The sequence below is a fragment of the Canis lupus genome, chromosome 11 (assembly GCF_003254725.2).
Source record: "Canis lupus dingo isolate Sandy chromosome 11, ASM325472v2, whole genome shotgun sequence".
In the NCBI taxonomy this organism is placed as follows: domain Eukaryota; kingdom Metazoa; phylum Chordata; class Mammalia; order Carnivora; family Canidae; genus Canis; species Canis lupus.
Genome location: NC_064253.1, coordinates 68185140 through 68206699, shown reverse-complemented (window position 1 = coordinate 68206699; position 21560 = coordinate 68185140). Strand labels below are relative to the sequence as shown.

Genomic DNA, 21560 nt, shown 5'->3' with positions numbered 1-21560 from the left:
GTGTCCTGCAGCATGTCTGAGCCTGGCATGACCATCATCCTTGCTCCATCTCTCCTACCACCTCCTGTCTCTCCTCAGGGGGCCCCAAGCCGATCCCAGGTGTTCCCAGACCCTCTGAAACCCTCTCCTCCCTCCACGAGTTCTTCAGGTTCTGGGGGTTTAAGTCAGGATGTTCAGGTTCCCCACAAATCCCTTCCTCTCTCCTGTGTTGTCTCTGAACAGGGTCTGGGCCTCCCTTTGGCATCTTCATTTACTTCTTTTTCCATTTCCAGCTCATCCCCAGTATTAGGAATAGCATTTATTTGCTGCGGAAGTCCTGGCTTCTTCCTGACCCCTTTCAGGGCACCTCATCCTCTTGCCCACAAATCGTGGACATCTCCTAAGTTCCTGGCCTTGACCCGCTCTCCTCTCTACGGGCTCCCTGTTGGGGATTGCACCCGGGGGTGTCGGGCCCTCCAGGCCTGATCTGTCCCCAGCTCATCCCAGACCACACTCCCCCGTTCCCTGCCCTTGGACCCTTGGAGGCCGGAGTGCAGCGGCCTCCTGGCTGGCTGGCTGTCTCCCGGCTTGCTCATCTACCCACACATCCATTCAGCATCCTGGAGGCAGGGCACACTTTCTAGATGTGTGTGGAGCTGCGAAGCCCCCTCCTGAACCTGGTGTTCCGGCTCCCTGTTACCTGCAGACAGTCCTCTTTGGCTGTCCCGAGTGCAGTCCACACGTGACCAGACAGGCAGCGCGCCCTCCCCTGAAAGCCGGCTTTGTCTCTGGGCACCTGTGGACACCGTGGCCCTGTGAGGCCGGCCCCAGTGGTTCATCCCGCCCACCCTCAGCTGCCCCACCTGCGGGAACCCCTGTCTTCTCTCTGCTGCCCTGTTAGCATAGGGACCTGCCTCACTCGTTGGACACAGATGATGCATCTCCTAGTTTTCCTTGAATGGCTCTGCGGCCCATAATAATTTTTATATTGAGGGCTTACGATAATCCAGATGACATTCTCTGTACTTTCCAATGTATTAACTCACTTGGCCCTCGCCACAGCCCAACAGGTTCAAAGTAGGCACCACTTTGATTCCTTCCTTGTACAGGAAATTGCCCAAAGCTTGTCACTTGCCTATCGTCAACAGAGGTGGACGGGGCAGAGCCAGGAATTAAAGCCAGCTTTTGTTGACGTGAGGGGATGTGGCGGTCACTCCGACGCCAGGGCAAAGCGGCCTCCCATCTGGATGCTCAAGCCCAGGCTCTGGAGCCGGGTGGTCTGGGTTCAGAGCCTGGCTCTGCCCCTTTGTACCTGTGGGGCCTTGAACAAACTCCTTAACCTCTCTGCTTCTGAAATTCCGCTTCGACAAAGTTGTAATGGGAGCAATAGTCCAAGGACAGGCAAGTCTCTAAGTGCCGTATGCAGTCTCCTTACCCGTAGAGCGAGGACATGAGTGACCCTACAGGCGGCCTGTGAAGGCACCGGAGGCATCTGTGCCTTTGAACACTTCACGATTGCCCGCTCTGGCCACACCACCGTGTTGGGGTCTTTTCCTGCCGGGGGGACTCTTCTGGTATAAAGTGCATAGCACGTGAGATGCTCCCGAGCTTCTGGTACCGAGCGCACGAGTCCGTGCGGTGTCCGAAGCGTGTGCTCACTGCCACCTTCTGCCGGGTGTGCAGCTGAGCACCGCGCTGGCCCAGCCACGTTTGGGTAACTGTACACTTCTTCTCTGAATGTTTTTTTTTTTTCTTGTTAAAAACGGTGTTGCAGCCACTGATTAGAAACCCCACGAGTAACCAGACAGCCCGGGCCACAGCCTCGCGGCCCCTTCCCGGGCGAGCTCTGTGCATCTTACTGACTAGACTTCAGGTACAGACGCGGCCCTGGGCACGTTTTGCCTTTTTCTCCCCCACCGTCTCCCTCTTATCTCTCTTGCCATACCCTGACCTTTGTCATGATTTTATTTTGTGCCTCCTGTGTGGAAATTCCCTAATTAGATTATCTGTGACCTCAGCTCACCCCGCACTGGGATAAACCCGTGTAACTTAGGACACCCTCCCGTTGATTGGCAGAGGCTCCGAATCCGTCTGTGCGGCCTGCCACGCGTGGGCGAGGCGTGAACGCGGTGTCCCGGGCCTCCTGTGGAAGGTCGTGGTCGTCAGCCCACCGTGGGCTGGACAAGGAAGGGCCGTCGTGTTTGGTTCACGGGAGACCCGAGGAGTAGAGGAGTCCGCCCCGGGCACTGACGATGAGATATGTGCGCGCCGTTGAGTTAATGACCCAAGAGCTATGGGTTCAATGTAGAGAACTTGGAAACCCCAGGAAAACATAAAAGGAAAAAAAAAAAAAAACCCTCCAAATCATCGATAATCTGCTCCGCCCAGAAATAATCACTGTTGACAGCCTAATGGCCATCTCTGCAGTCTCCCATGTGACTACGTGCGTAGATTTGTATTGAGGATTTTCTACAAAACTGCCATTCTGAACGCAGTTTTTGAGTCTGACTCTTTTTCTGCCCTAGAACGTGTTTCTAGAACAGGTGTCAAAGCAAAGAGGTGCGTGATTGATTCCATTTCCTCTTGTTGGACAGTTTGGTTTTTTTGAACATTATCCGTATTGCTGCCGTGGACAGTGTGTCCTGGCACATTCATCTGTAAGCTCCGTCTCTAAAAATGCCTTGGGCTGTGTTTCTAGAGGTGGCATTGGTTCTGGGCATAGGCAGATTTTTAAGGCTTTGGTAACTGTTGCCAGATTGTTCTTGGGGGAAGAGTTTGTTATTTTACAGCCCCCTCCACCAATGTTAGCAGAGAATGAGATGCTTTCATTTTCCCCCCAGCCTTGCCAACACTGGATATTACATTTGTTTCCCATTTTTGCTGATCTGATAGGCAAAAAGAAAGTGTTTTGTTTTAATTTGCATCATTTAAAACAGTGAAGTTGAACTCCTTTGCATGTTTATTGTTCGAAAAGCTGTGCATACATACACTTAGTACGTAATAAATAGCGTGTAGCACAATGTTACATACATATTATATTTATTATATAATATATACGTTTATTTTATATTTCTATTTATTTAATATTTATTATATTATTATATACTATATATACGCTTATTTATCTTTGGTGTGTAACTTACTGATGTCCGATGCCTGTTTAATCCAAGAGTGTTACATTTCCAGGTCCTCCGACCTATCAGTCTTTTCCTGTAAGAGCTGGTGGTTGGGAGTCGCTGTTAGGTGGTTGCTTCCTCCACCTGGAATTCAGATTCTTCCGGCCGAGGGTGAGTTAAATTGGAGGCACAGAAAGTGATGAGGGACAGGAATGTTAAGTGCCCTTGAGGAGAATACACCCATCCATGTATCTACTCTTAGGCCAAGAGAATGTTGATATATAATCAGATTTTTCTGATGGATGGATATGCTATGGACATTGGTTCTAGATCACAACTACATTGGAAACCCATCAAGGCTCATCCTTTTTTGACTCCTAGAATCTTGTTAGTTCTTCCCCCACCCCAAAAAAGGGAAAAGAATAAAGAGACCAAATTTAAAAGAACATTTGTAAAGCAATTTACTTAAATTATAAGAGACTAAAAGCCAGGCTTAGTGGATAATTGAAGAATTGCATTAAAAAGGAATCAATATCTTTCTGGAATCTGGAATCAGTCCTCAGCTTCTGAGCTGTTTTGCAAGGAGAATGGCCCCTGTGTCACCCGCTCGCAAATTTCCCATAGCGTTACCCGCAAGGACAACATTTTCTTTCTCTCTCTGGTCCTTCAGGCTTTCCCTCTTCACACAGGTTTTACTCACTGAGAGACATTTAGGAGCAAAGATCCTGGAGATCAGAGGCTTTAAAATCTCAGGTCCCTGTTCCAGCCTCTGGGATCTTGGTGTTCCTAGCACGGGAGCAAACGCTTCCTTCTTCGCACAGCCTTTGGAGAAGGTCAAACTCATAAAGAAAGGACAGTGGAAGCAATGAAGAGTTGGATTTTTTTGAAATCTACTTTGTAAGGTTCCAATTAAAGGCAAATAGAAACATTTTTTTTTTTTTAAAGACTCAAAAGGGGAAAAGAAGATGTTGATTACTCTCCACCCTCCTAACTAGCTGTCATTCTCTGCCCTGGCCCCTGGCCTTTATTTTCTGTGCATTCACATTCCTTGCTGGTTGGATCAACCTGCTTCCACTTACTTTTGCTTCATGCCTGTGTTGAGCTGCATCTCAGGGAAGGGTCTTGGATGGGCCCCTGCAGCTGCTCTGCCCTCCAAAGTGATTTTCCCCGGGATGTGGCCACAGGGCCCGAGCTGGTGAGCCATGTGGCGGCAAGCTTTGCCCCAGATCCTGGTCTCCTAACGGGCACGCAGCTGTCAGGGACACCAAAATGAAGCCACCGTCCTTCCAGGTAACATGAGTTTGCAGCATACCCCCGCTCGCTTACGTCAACGTTCCAGCAGAATATAAACTAACGCTTTTCAGACTTTTATTTAAGGGGATGTTTTTAGATGACATGATTCTTAGGCCAAAGTCAGCAGCAGCAGCAGCAGCAAAGTAGTCCTATGGAGTGGAAGGAGGGAGTAGGATGAGGAAGCAGAGTTACTGCCCAGGCGTCTGTAAAACATATCTCTGCCTCCAGCAACACGTATGAGGCATCTGATGCTGGGGATGTGCTTGCACATTCATTCCTTCCCTCGGCCGTTGTTTTCCTGAGCTCCTCTTATAGGATTGGTGTGGTTTAACATCCTCTTTGAACTCTACATATCCTATTTACTTACTTGTTAATATGTTTGTAATGAGTATTTCTTCATACTTTAGAAGTAATTGAGCGACTTCACCTAGAAAGTACAGAAAACCAGAAACCATATTGGAAAGTGTGTGTGTGTGTGTGTATTGCCTTTAAGAGGAATGATATTTCATATTCAAGTGGAATTGTGAGCTCCCTAGCAACCAAGGCAAAAAGGGAAATGCATGCATTGTTTACATTCCACTAGAGAATCCATTGGTATTTCAGGTGAAATTCTTCATTGGCAGCCAGTTTTAAAAGAAAGGCAGTTCATTTCGGGAGGAAGGCAATTTCAACTGCTTTTCTTTTTTTTTTTTATTTTTTTTTTATTTTTTTTTTTATTTATGATAGTCACAGAGAGAGAGAGAGAGGCGCAGAGACACAGGCAGAGGGAGAAGCAGGCTCCATGCACCGGGAGCCCGATGTGGGATTCGATCCCGGGTCTCCAGGATCGCGCCCTGGGCCAAAGGCAGGCACCAAACCGCTCCGCCACCCAGGGATCCCCTCAACTGCTTTTCTTCATTGTTTCTCATTTTCTGTGGAATCACCCACAATCTCCAGTCTTTCGTATTTATTAACACATCTGTGACCAAAACAGAAGAATTCCCTGACTCCTCTAGCGACTGAGAAGGATATAAATTAAATAGCCACTGTATACACATGTTGAGATACGTACTTTCAGGGATAGGGAGCAGCACCTGCAAATAACTCACAGCATTTGCTACTGTAAGAAGGGCCGGTGGCAGCGACAGGAGATGGGGCTGGGCCCGCAGCAGGCCGCTCAGGCCTGAGACACACTGCGAGGAGTTTGCATTTTAAATCAGAAGCAACGGGAGAGTTTACGGAAGGAACAGGGTCCACTGCATTTTTTTTCCCATTAGTGAGCCTTTTTATTGTTGTGTGTGTTGTTGGTTTTTTTTAATTGAAGGACCTTACTGGTCCTGTTTCCATGAGTGCCAAGACCAGGGGTAAAGGGGAGGGGAACCAGGTGGCGCAAGGAATGTCCTGGCTGCCCAGCAGAGACTGATTTTAGAGGCTGGGAAGCTCTTGCAGTTAGTGGTCCCTGTAAGAGGTAATTAATGCAGATAAAAATGGGATGCAGAGGAAGGTGCTCTGAAGACAGGGCTAATTAGGGCTTTACTTTCTCATGATATTAAAACACGCCCCTGGGGCGCAGAGTCCACACCATTCATTTCTGTCCTCCCTCCAAGTGGGGCTGAACGGGGAGGGTCCCTCTAGCCCATGTGGCTGTACCTAGCGCCAGCCCAGGGTTCCAGAGTTCGGGGGCCTCTCTCCCTTGCTTATAGCCTGTAAGCCCCACGGCCCCTCTTCAGACCCTCTCCAGGACAGAGGGCTGGCCTTGGGTATCGGAACCGTCTTGCACTGCTGGTGAAAGAAGCGTGAGTTGGAAAGTCCAACCAGCCCTGCCCCCTTGTCCTCTTTATGACCTTGCATAGGTCACACCACCACCTGGAGCGCCTCTCCTCATCTGTGCAAGGGGAACAATAAAGTGTGTGGTCATCCCCGTAATTTCGCTCTTCCCAGTAACACCAGCCACCGTGTTGGGCTCCCGCCATGCACCCTACCGAGTGCAGGACGCTCTGTGTGCAGCATCCCGTGGAAAGCGGAGGCAGCTTGTCTAAAGTCTCAAAGCCAGGAAGAGCAGAACTTTGTTTGGGAATGGCCTCCCTAGAGACTATACCTCTCACTGAAAACTCTGTGGGGTGGGGGGAAAGCCTCCCCCTAAGATACCTTTTTATTTCGGTGCTCTGCAATCCTCTAGTTTCCAGATGCGGTTGGAAAATAGAGCCACGGTTTGCCCGTAAGCAGGAGATTTCTCGAGCGTGTGGAAGAGCGTAAAGGAGGCGAGGCCCCTGCACCAGAGTGAGCTCTGCTTTGGGAAAAGGCATGGGAAAAGGCCCGTCTGGCCCCATCCACAGCCCTGGAGGGGGATGCACAGGGGTCGGCTGGGATGTCACAGTGCTGCCCCCTGCAGGTGCCTGTAGGAGCTAGAGCAGGGAGGGACGCGGGCGCATATGAGAAAAGATGCATTGCTGGGGCCTCGGGAGCTCCACTCATCCCCCAACTAGAGGATTAGACACGCGTGTGCTTCCAGATGCACGAAGAGGTGTGTCACCGTCGCTCTGTTTGCGGTGGGAAAGCCCAAGAAACCATCTAAGCGTCCAGCAACGGAGGAGTGGGCATTGAGCCGTGGTGCTCCGCTGGCAGGGAGCGTGCCCTAGGGCACAAAGAACGAGCCTGGCTCATGTCAGGGAACCGGGGAGCGAAGATCCTCAACACACGTCCTTTTAGCTGGAAAAACCACGGTGGCGAACATGTTAAGTGTGAGTCCATTTATGTAAAGATCAGCAACGGTACTTTTGCACATGTCCGTCCACCTGTTGAGAAGGAGGACAGAACGTTTGGGGAGGATGCGCAGCGGTCATCACGGATGGTGCGTTGGGGCCGCCACCCTGCTTCCCTAGAATAATCAGACCTCAGCCTTTTGCAGCTCTGACCTGTGTTCCAGGCATCAAACACTTCATGCATTTACACTGATTTAATCCATGGGATCCCCAGGTGGCTCAGTGGTTGAGCATCTGCCTTTGGCCCAGGGCGTGACCCCGGGGTTCTGGGATCGAGTCCCACATCGGGCTCCCTGCATGGAGCCTGCTTCTCCCTCTGCCTGTGTCTTGCCCGCCCCCCCCCCCCCCCCCGGGTCTCTCATGAATAAATAAAATCTTTAAAAAAAAATCTAATTTAACCCTCACCAGCACCCTGTGATAGGATACCACCCCTATAGGGTCTTATGCCTGCAAAACTGGGCCACACCCCAGTGACTTGCACCAGGTTGCCGTTGGCAGGTGGCAGAGCTGGGTCGGGACTCTCTGCGGCCTGTCTCCACTCTCTTGCTTCTCTCGCCAAGTTCTGTGTGAGCCCGAGGTGTGTGTGTGCACACGAGTGTGGAGAGGCATGGGGCGGTGACCCGAGGCTGCCTGGGCCCTAGTCAGCTGCACTGATCTTTCTGCGGCCTCATTTAAAAGATTCCCTGGGGCTGCCTGGCATTCAGAAAGCTCAATAAATATCTGGTTGGCAACGGTTCTAAAGAAAACAGAGCATGCCGTGTGCCTCAAGGAACATAGCTTGTAGTCCCAGAGACAGGGTGTAGGAAGGTGAGGCGGAGACCGTCGTTTACATGGCAACAAACCGTGCTGGGTGCCCTCGGAGGAGAGTCGGTCACGATCCAGGAGGCCCTCCTGGAGGTGGTGGGAATGGGCTGAATGCCAGAGGCGGGGCAGATGTGAGGGAGTATATGGATTAAAGGAAGGATGTTTCTGCAGATGAGGAAAGTTGTAAGAGGGTCGCCGCCTGGGTGGCTCAGCAGTTGAGCATCTGCCTTTGGCTGGGGTCGTGACCCCGAGGGTCCTGGGATCGAGTCCTGTATCAGGCTCCCCAAAGGGAGCCTGTTTCTCCCTCTGCCTGTGTCTCTGCCTCTCTCTGTGTCTCTCATGAATAAATAAATAAAATCTTTTTTTAAAAATTTAAAAATAAAATTAAAAAAAGGAAAGTTGTAAGAGAGGCTAGAACTGCCTCTGTATTTGTGTCCACGTAGATTAGGACTTTAGAGAATTCTAGGGCTTGGATTTGGGAGAAGAAGCTGGTAGACTGAGGAAGGAAATTCATATTTAGCACCTACTATGTGCCAGGTGCTTTATACTATATATAGGAAGTCTATGTTATGTATATTTTTTAAGTTTTATTTGTTTAAGTAACCTCTACACCCAATGCGGGGCTCGAACTCACAACCCCGAGATCCACAGTTGCACGCTCCTCTGATGGAGCCAGCTGGGCCCCCCTACATTATCTTAATAATGCTTGACAACAGTTGCATTTTTTTAAAGAGATTGTATTTATTTATTCATGAGAGACACCGACACAGAAGCAGAGACACAGGCAGAGGAGAAGCAGGCTCCCTGCGGGGAACCCAATGCGGGACTCGATCCCTGGACCTCGGCATCACACCCTGAGCCGAAGGGAGGTGCTCAACCTCTGACCCCCCCCAGGCGCCCCAATAGTTGCATTTGAAGTACAGACACAGGCACAGAGAGGTTAGGCCATTTGCCGAGTCACACAGCAAGCCGACAGCCGGGTCAGGTTGAGGCCCAGTGACTCGGAACCCAGGGGCCCAGCTGGGCAAGGTGGGGTCGGGGACAGCGCACGCGTGTCATCCTTTCCTCTTTTCCTGATCACTAACCTGGGCCTGGGTCTCGGACCGGCCCCTCTTCCTGAGGTTGAGCATCTCTGTGCCTGAGAAAACCTCACCCCTGAGGTCTGCGTCCCGAGCCCCTGGTGGCTGAGTCACCAGGATGTCCTTTCCTTGAGACTTCGCCGGAGCGCGTCCTGTGCCCGTGCCCCCGGGGATCGCAGTCCGTTGTCCTGTGACCTCGTGGCCCACGTCACTCGTGCGCGTCGGTTGCGTGCCCTTGGACACGGGGGCATGTGTGCCTGTGCCGCGTGATCCCACAGCGCCCCGTCCGCTCCGCGGGGGCCGCCCCCATCCGTTCCTCCATCCGCTGCTGAGCGGAGCCACACGGCCCGGTCTGCGACCTGGGGGCTTGGAGAGTCAGCTCTGGGGAGCCGAGTGAGGCCGACTTGCCTCCCGAGAGCATTAACCCAAGTAGCAAGCTATTAAGTTTGGAGACACACACACATCCTTCGCGTTTCCACAATCAGAACGCGCTGCCTCCACAGTCCTCGGCCGACGGCTGGAGCCTGAGCCCCGATGAGCTCCGCGGAACGCAGCAGGCCCTGGGCCCGGCTTCCTGGCGCACGCGCGATGGAGCAGGCGCAGGGAGCTTAGCCTCTGTGGGCGCCCCGCGTGTAGTGGCCTCGCCCTTAGATCTCACGCTGTTGTTTTGGCGACGGGCACGGTGCCACGGGGGCTCCCCTGCCCGAGGAGAGAGCGGACTGTAATCCTCTTACAGGAGAGGAGCAGGTGCACAGAGAGGGCCGGCGATGAGCAGCGGGTTCAGGAGATGCGCTGGCCGTGCAGGCGGCTTTGCCGGACAGAGGCATGGCTCACGGTCACCAGCTTGCACGGGCCGAGCACCCACGTGGCTTTCGGGTGGGTGCTGGGGGTCGCCCCCCACCCGCAGGCAGCCGGCTGCCAGGAGCAGAGCCGTGGGAAGGATGCCCGCCTGCCCGGCCCTGGGGGCCCTGGGGACGTCCCCGCGGCCGTGACAACGCCGACCTCAGCTGCTCCGTCCGCCCTCCTGGTCTCTCACGCCCTCTTGGTCCCTTCCAGGTGACAGGGAGCCTCGGAGCCCCCAGGTGAGCCCCAGGACTCCGCCAGCACGGTGTTGAGTCCTCACTCCCCAGGGCTGCCGGGGCCGTGTGTGCTCCGTAGGCCAAGGGCCCTGATCCCCCTGTGGCCCCGGCTCAGGACCCTCGGGACCGTCGGCTGCAGCCTTTCCTTCTAGCCGGATCCGCTCGCCAGGCCGGGGTGGGACCCCAGCGATTAGTGACCTCACGCTGCTCATTGCCAGGTGGCGGAACCGGGCCCGGCCAGGGGAGGACACGGCGGGGACGCGCTGGGCCTGTCTCCCGGGCAGAGCTCCTAGTGTCCTCTGCCGCCTGAGCCGCTCGCTGTGGAGACAGAAGCTGCTGGGGGTTCTGAGAAATGAGGGCATCTCAGGTCTGCCCCCCGCTTGGGCCTGAGCCTGCTGGAGAGCTGCGGGGGGGTGCTCCGGGGCGGAGCCCGCCTCACCCGGGCCTTTAGGGGGTCGCCTGTCGGCTCAGAGCCTCTCTGGAAGACCAGCAAGTGACTGTTGGTGAAAATGGAGACAAAAAGGCAGAAAGAAGACGGAGACCAGGAACTCAGACTGTCTCTGCCAACATGTGTCCCCCGCGTGACACACACACGAGCGTGTTTTAGCTGGAAGGGGCCGTGGGCGCAGCCGTCGGCGCGGCCTCCGAGGGCCCTGCACCCAGCCCACCTTCCGAGAGCCTGCTCTGGCGCGGCAACGGCTGTTTCGGGAATCTTGTGTTTGTTCAGTTTTGCCAGAACAATAAAGGAGGCAGGAGCGGATGAGGATAATATTCTTGGTCTCCAGGACCCACTGGAAGCCCACATTTACCCAAAACACCAGCGTTGGAGGTTCTGGAAGGGTCTCAGCCTGAGTGGCTGTCAGATTTTCTTCCTTTCTTTTTCTTTTTTTTAAAGATTTTATTTATTTATTCATGAGAGACACACAGAGAGAGGCAGAGACACAGGCAGAGGGAGAAGCAGGCTCCATGCAGGGAGCCCGATGCGGGACTCAATCCAGGACCCTGGGGTCACGGCCTGAGCCCAAGGCAGACGCTCCACCCCTGAGCCCCCCAGGTGTCCCGAGTGGTCGTCAGATTTTCTAGTCCCACAGTCTTGAGCTGGGGAAACTGAGGCGCACGGGGCAGTGGCTTGCCTGGGGCTGGCCTCCCGTGTCCTCGACTGTGCTTTGCATCCTCGTTGCCTCTCTGTCCCTCCCGATCACGGGCTCCCAGGGACCCCTTCTGAGAACTGCTGGAGGCGGGCACACGTGGGAGACGTGGTGACCGCCCAGGCCCTCCCCGGGCCGGCTCTGCGTGGTGTTCTCGTCAAAGGCACCAGCCTCCTCTCCGTTCTCAAGGTTGCTGCTCTGCCTGTTCAGGTTCTGGGAGGGCTCACAGGTCCAGCGTGTCATCGAACCTGGGACAAAGATCTGTGACAGCGAGGGGCGCCTGGGAGGCTCCGTCGGTTAAGCATCTGCCTTCGCCTCGGGTCCTGATCTCAGGGTCCTGGGATCCCGCCCCCAGTCAGGCGTCCGCTTCTCCCTCTGCCTCTGCTGCTCCTCCTGGCTCGTGTTCTCTCTGCCTCTCTCAAATAAATAAAGGCTTAAAAAAAAAAAAAAAAAGATTTACGCCAGTGAAATGATACACAGTGAAGTGAGCCCAGGGAACGGGTGCAGGGGGCAACGTGTGTGGGAAACCAGGCACAGGCTTTGGAGTCTCCCTCCGCTGTAGGCGCAGCAAGGATGAGCTGTGGTCTCTACTAGGGATGCTCGTCAGAGTCAGCGCCAGGGTATTTGTGGGGGTCTGGTCACGTAGGGCCCCTCGGCCTGGACCCCGCATTCCAGGCCCCGACGTAGTCTATATGGGTAACGGAGACACGGGGAGCCGCCCTTCCCGGCCAGGTCCCCCGGGGCCAGCCAAGCAGGCCTCCCAAAGGCGCGTAGTGGGAACTCTTGGTGCCTGGCTGCGCGAGGCAGGGGGCCCGTACACGTGGACCACTTCAAGATCGGGGCGGAACGGGTGTCCCTGTTTCCAGAGGACAAAAATGGAGCGCTGGGGAAGAAAAACAAAGGTTGGGGGCACTCAGGGGCTGGCCTCCTGCTCTGGGGGGCGGTGGGGTTGGTGGAGAGTCTGGGGAGACGTGAGCTCTGGGAACAGGGAGGGTCGACCCTCGATGCCCCCTTCCTCCTAACCCGTGTGTCCCTCCCTCCCTCTCTCTCTCTCTCTCTCTAGGCTCTGAAGGGCTCTAAGAAGCTGCTGTTGTCCGTGTACTCGGCAGGGCGCATCCCCGGGGGCTACGTCACCAACCACATCTACACCTGGGTGGACCCCCAGGGCCGCAGCATCTCCCCGCCCTCAGGCCTGCCCCAGACCCACGGCAGCACCCTGAGGCAGCGCGAGGGTGACTCCAGGAGCACCCTGCACCTCCTGCAAGGCGGGGACGAGAAGAAGGTGAGCTGCCCGGCCTCGGCGAGGGGTGGATGTTGGGGTGGGGGGGGCAGGCTCATCCCCCCGAGGGCCTGTTCTCCTTGCCTGACCCAGAACAGGGAAGCTTCTTGGAGGCTGGACAAAGGGGCCTGGTTCTTTCGGGGCTCTGTCCTCTCAGGAACCTACGGAAGGGTTTCCTCCTCTTTTCGACCCATGCGATGTATTTTCTGATACGAGCTACGAGCCTGCAACCAGCGCCCAAAGGCCGTGGCTTGACTCAGACCAGTTGCGTCTCCCTGACGCGGAACGGGACGGTCTGGGCCTGAGCGGACCACTGCTCCACGTGGGTCTGCTCCACGTCTTATTCTGGGGCCCACATGCACTCCCATCATCATCCCCCGGGCTGTTGCCCCTTCTGATGGTGGAAGCTGCATCCTGCCGGCTCCCCGTTCTAGCCCCTGGGGTGGAAAAGGGAGGAGAGACAGCTCAGAGCCCCCCTGCCCTGTAAATTCAACATGATTTAGCTTCCTGGGCATGTGGCCACCTGCAGCTCTGGGACTCAGGGCTCCACTGGGAACCTCCTGCCCCTGTGCATCTTGGGTTGGGGGGAACAGGACCTGGTACTGCTCACCTCGTAGCCGGCGAGGGCAGTCCCAGAACTGAAGGTGAGGAGCTCGGTGCGCCTCCTGGAGGAAAGGGATTTCCAGCGTGTGGGCTCTCTGCCCCTTTGCAGGGCTGGCGCTTTGATCCACAGAACCAACGCCACTGGAGGGGGAGGCTGCAAGGGGAGGCTGGAGCGGGTGGCCGGAGAGTGTGGCTGGAGCAGGTGGCGGCTGGCATGTTGCCTCTCGAGCACCATGGGTTGTTGTGACCCGAAGAAGGGGCACAGGGCTGTTGAAGCCCTCCTCCCCTCATACTGCAACTGTTTACATAAAATTTTTTTTAAAAAGACCAGAAAAGGAAGTAATTCCACACCCCCCACGCCCCAATTTTTAAACTTTGCTCTGGTGCTGTTTGCTTTGCCAGCCACGGTTGCTGCGGAGACCAGGAGTGTACCTCCTGCACGCGGCTCTCTCGTAGAGACAGAGAGAGAGAGAAGCAGAGGGAGAAGCAGGCTCCGGGCAGGGAGCCTGACCTGGGACTCGATCCCGGGTCTCTAGGGTCATGCCCCGGGCTGAAGGCAGCGCTAGACCGCTGAGTCACCCGGGTTGCCCCTTTTTCATTTTTTAAAGACTTAATTTATTCATGAGAGACCCAGAGAGGGGCAGAGACACAGGCAGAGGGAGAAGCGGGCTCCCTGCGGGGACCCCGATGCGGGACTCATCCAGGGTCCCCAGGATCACTCCCTAAGCCGAAGGCAGATGCTCAACCGCTGAGCCACTGGGGCGCCCCCGAGGCTCGGTGTTCTTCTCGCAGATGTCGCCGTGCGGGCGGTGGCTCCCGCGCTGGGCAGCAAGCAGAGGGGTAGCCAGTGGGCAGGTCCCCCCTCTGGAGCTGCCTGGTGGCCAGCGCGGGCTGGGGCAGAGGAGGCTGGGCCCCCTCCCCGCCCGGCAATCTCGAGCCAGCCAGCCGGGAGCCTGCGGCCTGGAGTCATTTTCAAGGTCAGCCTCCCGGGGCTGGGCCTCCCCTGCGTGGGCTGTGGGCCGTGGCGCGGCTGGGGGCTGGGCTCTGTGCTGCCGGCATCCGAGTGAATCCGCCTGGCCGCCCAGCGGGGTGGCTGTCCTCCTCCCCATTTCAAGGCGCAGGAATCCCACAGGGAACACGATGGCACCTAGGACTGGTTCCACAGGTCGCCCCGTACTTAGCACCTGCGGAGCACTTGACGCGGCGATGGGAGGGAGGCACAGAGAAGTACGAGAGAGATGAGGCCCTGCTGTGGGGAAGCTCCCGGTGAGGTTGGAGGTCACAGGACGAGTGAGACAATAATCCAGAGAGGAGTGTGAATGAGCAAGGCAAGGCCATCGAGGTGGTGAGGAGCCACGGAAGGATGTAAACTCTGGGGAGAGGTGGAGCGTGATGGACAGGGAGGCCCTGACTTGTGAGCTGAGACCTGGAGGGGAAGGAAGGGGCTGCCGTGCACTCAGAGGACTGAAAACCCCAGGCGGCAAGGACAGCACGTGCAAAGGCCCTGAGGTGGGAACCGGTGCACGTCCTCAAGGCTCAACCAGAAGGGCCCTACCTCTGGAATGGAGGGGGTGAGAGGGCTGGGAGCAGATAAGGTGCCCCCCCCCCCCCGGTGTCTTAGAATAACTTACATAGGAACGCGGAAGGCAGATACTTAGAGAACTATGCTCCAGGGAGGACCCAGAGACCTCAGGAGGCAGGAAACACCCCGGACCACACCAGAGCCGCCTTCACAGATGTCACAGCTCCAGACAAGCTTCTGGCCTCCCTTCTGTTCCTCTTCTCGCCCACGCAGCCCGGAAACCCCCGTTTCCTGTTGTGCGGAGCAGGGGGGCCCGCACTTCTGTTCCTGGGGCCCTGGAGCCCAGCGGGTCCTGCGTCTCTCCTCCCGGTGTCCTGGGCTTGTCCGACGTTACAGACCACGGCAACCAGGCGCCCAGACTGCCTGCGCCAGCCTTCACCTCCTCCTCCCAGGGAGCCTGCCCAGGGCGGCAGGGATGAAAAAATCCCACCGTGGGTGGGACCCTGACCTGCCCGTCGGGGAAGCCGGCTCTCGGGCTGCGGCATCGCACGGTCCTCCCTCCTGAGGCGTGAGAGCCGCCCCGTGAGGCTGAAGCGGGGAGCAGGAGGCAGGACGACTTGTAAGTCCGCAGGGATCAGAGCCGTCCGCGCTCCGGTGACACCACGTCCTCCGAGGCCCAGAGGGGCGGCGTGCAGCGGGGCTTTCCTGCCCCGGGGTTCCCGTTCTCGAATACCCTGCAGCCTCTCCAGTGGGAACAAACCGAAACACGTCAGTTGGGGGGGCTTAACCAGGGCAGCATCCGTGCAACAGGGCCATGAGGACGAGCGGATCCAAATCCCGGCTCTGCCGTGGCCGGCCGTGTGACCTTGGCCGAGTGGCGTAAGGGCTGTGAGCCCGGCGTCCCCGTAAAGTGGAGACCGGGTAGGGGCTCCTCCGCCTGCCGCCGGGTGAGCGCCTGGGCCGTGGGGGCCCTGGCACCCTCGTGGAGTGCGGGCCGGTGCGGCACAGCGCAGACGCCCAGCACGTGCTACGGGAGTGACCGGGCGGCCGTGGACTCGCCCGCCAGCAGCCCGGTGCGCTCCAAGCGAAGGCCTGTGCGGCCAGACCTCCCCACCGTTGTCACGAGGGGACAGAGGACACTGTGGCCATCTGTGGCCCAAGTTGGCATCTTCGTGGCGGCCTGAACAGCCGTGTGGCCCTGGCGGCTGGTGCCCAGCCCGTCACCCTCCAGGGAGGACGAGCACCTGTTTGGGCTTTGTCACTTGTCCTTCACCCACGGGAGGTGACGCCCACCCGAGGTCAGCAGGTCTCCGGGCCTCACCCTTCACGGTTCTTTCCCAGTTTGATGGGGCGAAGCCCATCGGGACCTCCCCACTTGAAGACATCGAGAAGTGGCTTAGAGGGGGCACTTGGGCGGCTCAGCGGTTGGGCGTCTGCCTTCAGCTCAGGGCGTGATCCCCGGGGTCCAGGGATCGAGTCCCGCATCGGGCTCCCTGCAGGGGACTCCACTCTGCCTTGACCATCCCGAGGCTCGTCCGGGCTGTGGCACGTGCCAGGGCTTCTTTCCCATCCAGGCCGTCGGACGGCCCCCCTGCGCTCACCAGGCTCGCATCCTCACCCCAAGGGCGGTTGCAGGTAACACGGCTCGCTGCCGGCCTGCAAGGACGTGCCTGAGACCCGCTCTCAGGCCTCCTGGGCGCCGTTGCTGGAGTCTGGGGTGATACTAATTGTATTTCTGACGCTCCGAGGACCTCCTGACAGGTTCCCATGGCGGCTGCCCCATTTACGTGCCCACCGACGGGGCGCGACGGTTCCACTTGCTCCGTCCACTTCCTTGTCAGCACTTGGTATTTTCAGGGGCGCGTTTGTGTGTGGTAGTAGCCGTCCTGGGGGGGACGAGGATGAGGTTTTTCCCTGAGCAGTATTCATGTGGGACCGTGTGCCGTGGCGTAGCGATGACGGGGCCGGCATCACGCAGCTGGGAGAGCATGCAGTCCCGGGGCAAGGCCCCGTCCGTCTGTCTCCAAGCCCTCTGTCCTTCTCAGCCCGAATCTGAGCCGGTTCGTGTACCCCCCAAAGCATCTCAGCCCAAATCTGAGCCGGTCTGTGTCCCCCCTAATGCATCTCGGCCCGAATCTGAGCCAGTCAGTGTCCCCCTAAAGCTTCTCGGCCCGGCCCAGGCCCCCCGCTAGCCAGTCTTGCCCTGGCCCCCCTTCCCCACCATTCTTGGCCACACAGCACCCTGCAGGACCCCTGGGGGCCGTGCCACATCCAGGTTCTGAGCTTTAACACACCTTCCTCCTCCCCCCGCCCCAAATACTTGTCATCCCTCCCCCTTCCCCGGCTGACCTCTAGGCCTTCATGGCTCGGAGGTCACACTTCTGGAACACCCTGCCTGAGGTCAGGCTCCACAGGATGGACTCCGAGATGAGGATTTCCCCTAGGAGCTCTTTGGGGGGGTGCCTGTGGCCGACACAATGAAGACCCGGGCCACCTGCTGCCTCTTCCCCGGGGCCCGGGAGGACGTCCCCTTCCATGGCCTAAGACAGTTGGCGGCTGTGGGAAGTTGAGGCTCTTGAGATGGGGAGAGTCTGCTGTATTCTCTGGGTGGCCCCGTGCCGTGACGGGGTCCTGGGAAGGAGGAGGCAGGGGGGCAGAGTCAGACAAAGGGGGGCGTGCTGCCCTGGGCACAGAGGAGCTCCCCGCTGGCCTGAGGATGGAGGACGGGGCCACGAGCCCAAGAAGGCAGGTGGTCCCTGAAAGCCACAAGAGGCCAGGAAACGGGTCCCCTCCCCATTCCCCCCCCCCCGCCCCGGGAGCCTCTGGACAGAAGGCGGCCCTGTGGACGCAGGGCCTCCCAGGTAACGAATCCGTGCTGGCTACGCCGCGGAGCGTGTGGTCGAGCCTTACGGCAGCCGGGCGGCCCCTCGACGGCACACAGCAAGGACTGCTGTCCCTGGGACCCTGGAAAGCTCGTCTCCCCCCTGCCCTGCACCTGCTCGCTCACTCCTGCTCACACTCCCATCTCAGAGATGCCGCCTTCTCCAGGAAGCCCTCCCGCCACCCCGCTCACCCCGCCCCCGGTCAGGACCTTGCACCTTTTGTGCCTCGTCGTGGCCTTGATCCAGCACTTATGCTCTGAAGCTCTGCTTGCTGGTCTCTGTGCTCTTCTGCTGAGACCCTCGGAAGCAGGACTGTTTCCGGGGGGTCGCTTGGCCCCCCCCAGCACTGGGTCTGCACTCAGCAGGCGCTCCTGCTGTTTGTAGACGGGAGGGCAGCTGAGGCAAGGCTGCCGTGGGCCGCTGGGAGAGCAGGAGACCCCCCCAGGGGACAGGGGACCCTTGGGCACCAGAGTGGACTTGGCGTTGATCCTAAGGAGGATGGGGGGCTGAAGGAGCCTGGACCAGAGCAGGCTCTCCCTGGCTGAAGCGGGTGGTGAAGGGCAGCTGGGGTGCCTGCGCCCCCACGGTGTGAAGCACATGGGAAAACCTGAGGTGTCGCGTCACTCTGGGGGGGTCTCTGGAGGTCACCTCCCTCATTGCCTTTCTTTTAGGATGGGACAGGGGCTTCCCCAAGGTCACACAGCAGTTCAGAGGCAGAGCCAGGGCAGGGGACCCGGAATGTTCCAGGCCTCAATGGGAGTGCCTTTCGGGGTTTGCCAAGGACTCCAGCCTGCTGTGCTGCCCCCACGAAGTTCACGTCACCCACCCTCCAGGCCCTCGAATAGCTGTCTCCTGTCCCTCCTGCAGGTGAACCTGGTGCTGGGCGAGGGCCGCTCCCTGGGCCTCACGATCCGCGGGGGAGCCGAGTACGGCCTGGGCATTTACGTCACCGGCGTGGACGCGGGCTCAGAAGCAGAGAGCAGTGGGCTCAAGGTGAGGGCCCCGAGGGCCGACTTCCAGGAGGTTCATGGGGAGCACGGAGAGGGAGAGAGAGGGCAGGAGCTGGGTGGGGGTGACCTCGGGTTCATGGGGAGCACGGAGAGGGAGGGGATGGAGAGTGGGGGTGGGGGTGACCTCGAATTCATAGGGAGCACAGAGAGGGAGGGAGAGGGGGGGTGACACCGAGCAGCTCCCGCTGGCATTCAGCCGGGGCGACGCTGTCCTGTTAGAGAAGGCTGATGGGCCAGGCACTGTAGCCGACTGTGCGTGGGGCTCATTGAACCCTCAGGCTGCCCCCGGGTGGGCGGCCGTGACCCGCAGTTTCCAGTCTGCGGGTGGACACACGCAGGAGGGGCCACGTACTCGCCAAGCATGCGGTGGGCGGTTGCAGGGCAGGATCCGCCCGGGCAGCGCCTGTTCCACCGCCCAGGGTCTCAGCCACCTCGCTGCTCCGTCCCGCTGCCAGTCCCGCTGCCAGAACTTGCCCGCCAGAGCCCGGGGGCCGGTGACAGTGAGCAAGGCAGGGACGAGGACCTTGGGCCGGGACACAGGTCACCTAAATAAGTGGCAGCGCGTGTTTGGGCTAAATCCTGATGCCGGGGAAGCCGAGGCAGCAGCGATGGGAGCAGTGAGCAAGGGCCCAGGTGGCATCTGAGCCGGCCTTGCGGAAGGAGGCAGGTTGGGGAGGAGGGCCTGGGGAAGAAGGGGGTGCCACTGAGGGAGCCAGAAGGCCAGACCGTGGGCACCCGGGTGGCCGGGGAACGAGACACGAGATGAGACTGTGCCTTGTAGCAAAGGGCCTCGAATGCCCCACTGATGCAGGGGGGAACTGATTCTGGACACGGAGGAGCAGACAAGGTCATGAAAAGGTCGTGGCAGGTGAGGGTGCTGCTCAGGAGGTGCCCTGTGCGTGTCGTGGATGGGCCGTGGCGGTCGAGGGGGACGGCGGGGGCATCTGTCAGCTTCTTTTAGGAGCGACGATGCAGGTGCAAGAGCTCTGGGCTTGGGGTCCGGAAGATGGGGCTCCACTCCCGCTTTGCTGCTTTTGCTTTAATAGCGGGGTGACCGTGGAGAGTCCCTCCACCTGTCCGTGCTTCCCTTCCTTCTCCCAGAAAAGCATCATAAGTGACAGCTTTTTCTCAGGGCTGTTGAGAGGACGAGGGGAGGGCTGAGCTGACCGGAACGTTAACCACGAAGGTTAAGTTTACCGAGCGAGCGTCGATGTTACGGGCTGCAGGCTTGCGTCCTCCACGCTCCTCTGTGGAATCCCTCAGCCCAGCAAGACCAGCAGTAGGGGAGGGGCCTATGGAGGTGATCAGGTCACGAAGGTGGAGTGTCCTTGGTAGTGGGACCCCAGGGGGCTCCCTCGCTGCACGCACGTGAGGACACGAGGTGGGTGGGCTGTCTGCCGCTGGGAACAGGATCCCCACCAGAGCCCGGCCGTGCTGGCTGCTGACCCCAGACCTCGGGCCTCCAGAACCCTGCCAAGTAAATACCTGCTGATTATAGGCTCCGGGTCTGCGGGGCTTTGTCACAGCAGCCTGGACAGCCCGAGGGGGGCCCCGTTTCCCCAGCACCTTGGTGCCGTTAAATCACGTACCCACACCACCAGCCCTGGAGCGCAGCTTCGGGGAGGGGGCGCGTATTCCAGGCGCAGCCACTGAGACCTGGAGCACCACCCGGCTCGGCTCGTGGGAGGCAAAACTGGGACTCCCTGCGGGAATGGGGACTCTGGTTTCTAGAACCTTGCTCTCGAGGCTCCCCAAACGATTCTGAAATGCCCCCCAGTCTGAGCGCACCCCGTGCTCTCAGGTAAAGGTGATACCTCGATGGGACTCCCAGGAGGAAACAATCTCCTCGTAGCCCACGTGCGCATGTTGTTGCAGATGTTCATTATTTGGGGATCATTTTAGATATACTGGGAAGTCACAGGGGGACTCCCCATTTATCCTTCATCCGGCTTCCCCGAGCGTCGACATCTGTAACCGCGGCGCAGCCGTCAAGGCCAAGAATCTGACGTTGGTACGATGCGGCTCAACAAACCACACACTTCGTTCAGGGTCACCAGTTTTCCCACTAGCCTAGTCGACTTCACCGCACCGCGTTGCGTTTGGCCTGCCTGCGGTTGTAATTCCATTATTTCCCACCCACCCCCTAGAATCGGCAGCTTCTAGGCACCAAGTAAAGAGTTTTCTTTTAAGATTTTATTTATTGAGACGCCTGGGTGGCTCAGCAGTTGGGCCTCTGCCTTTGGCCCAGGGCGTGACCCCAGGGTCCTGGGATTGAGTCCCACGTTGGGCTCCCTGCATGGAGCCTGCTTCTCCCTCTGCCTGTGTCTCTGCCTCTGTCTCTGTCTCTCATGAATAAATAAATATTTTTTAAAAATTTATTTATTTGACAGAGAATGAGAGAGCACAAGCAGGGGAAGCAGCAGATGGAGAGGGAGAAGCAGGTTCTCTGCTGAGCAGGGAGCCCGACGCGGGATTTGATCCCGGGACCCTGGGATCATGACCTGAACTGAAGGCAGACGCTTTAACGGATCGAGCCACCCAGGCACCCCAAGATTTTCTTAAATGAATGAGTTGAGGAGATTGGAGAGAAGAAATATGGGGGCTGAGAGAAAGGGATGAAGCCAGGAACACTTGGTGCAGGCAGGATGCAGAATTGGCTCTGAGCTTCCCGGCAGCCAATGCAAAGAGGGAAGCAGGTCAGAGACATCTGTGAGATGAAAACAGACCAGCCGTGCTTGAGAAGCCCGCCTGTTCCTCTTCCTGAGGCCTGAGAGCAGTGTTCGTCTGGCGTCTCGTAGAGGGAATGCTGTGTGATGACCTGAGCAGTGTCCTCCGGTCTGTCTCTGTCTCTGCACCTGTCCCTCTCGTCACTGACAGGGGGCAGCTTTCATTATCGTGTTGTCCTCTCACTGCAGAGTCACTGTGCCGGGAACTGCTGAACACGTCATACAGTGTGACGTGATTTCTAGGACAACGTGTGAGAAAGGAACATTCTCGTCCCCATTTTACAGGTGGCAGATTCGGG

The 21560-nt window shown here is 57.9% G+C and overlaps 2 protein-coding genes across 7 annotated transcripts in view; one reads left to right on the top strand and one right to left on the bottom strand.

The window, feature by feature from the left end:
* ATP6V1G1 (ATPase H+ transporting V1 subunit G1) overlaps nt 1-21560 on the bottom strand; it is a 247032-nt gene that overhangs the window by 70139 nt on the left and 155333 nt on the right. The window lies entirely within an intron of this gene.
* The window catches only part of WHRN (whirlin), an 81851-nt gene that overhangs the window by 9430 nt on the left and 50861 nt on the right, over nt 1-21560 (top strand). For all 4 annotated transcript variants that reach the window (XM_025432316.3, XM_025432315.3, XM_025432314.3 and 1 more), the window contains exons 2-3: nt 12303-12521; nt 18393-18518. In XM_025432316.3, the coding sequence (XP_025288101.3) occupies nt 12303-12521; nt 18393-18518 (345 nt within the window). The remainder of the gene's footprint in view (nt 1-12302; nt 12522-18392; nt 18519-21560) is intronic.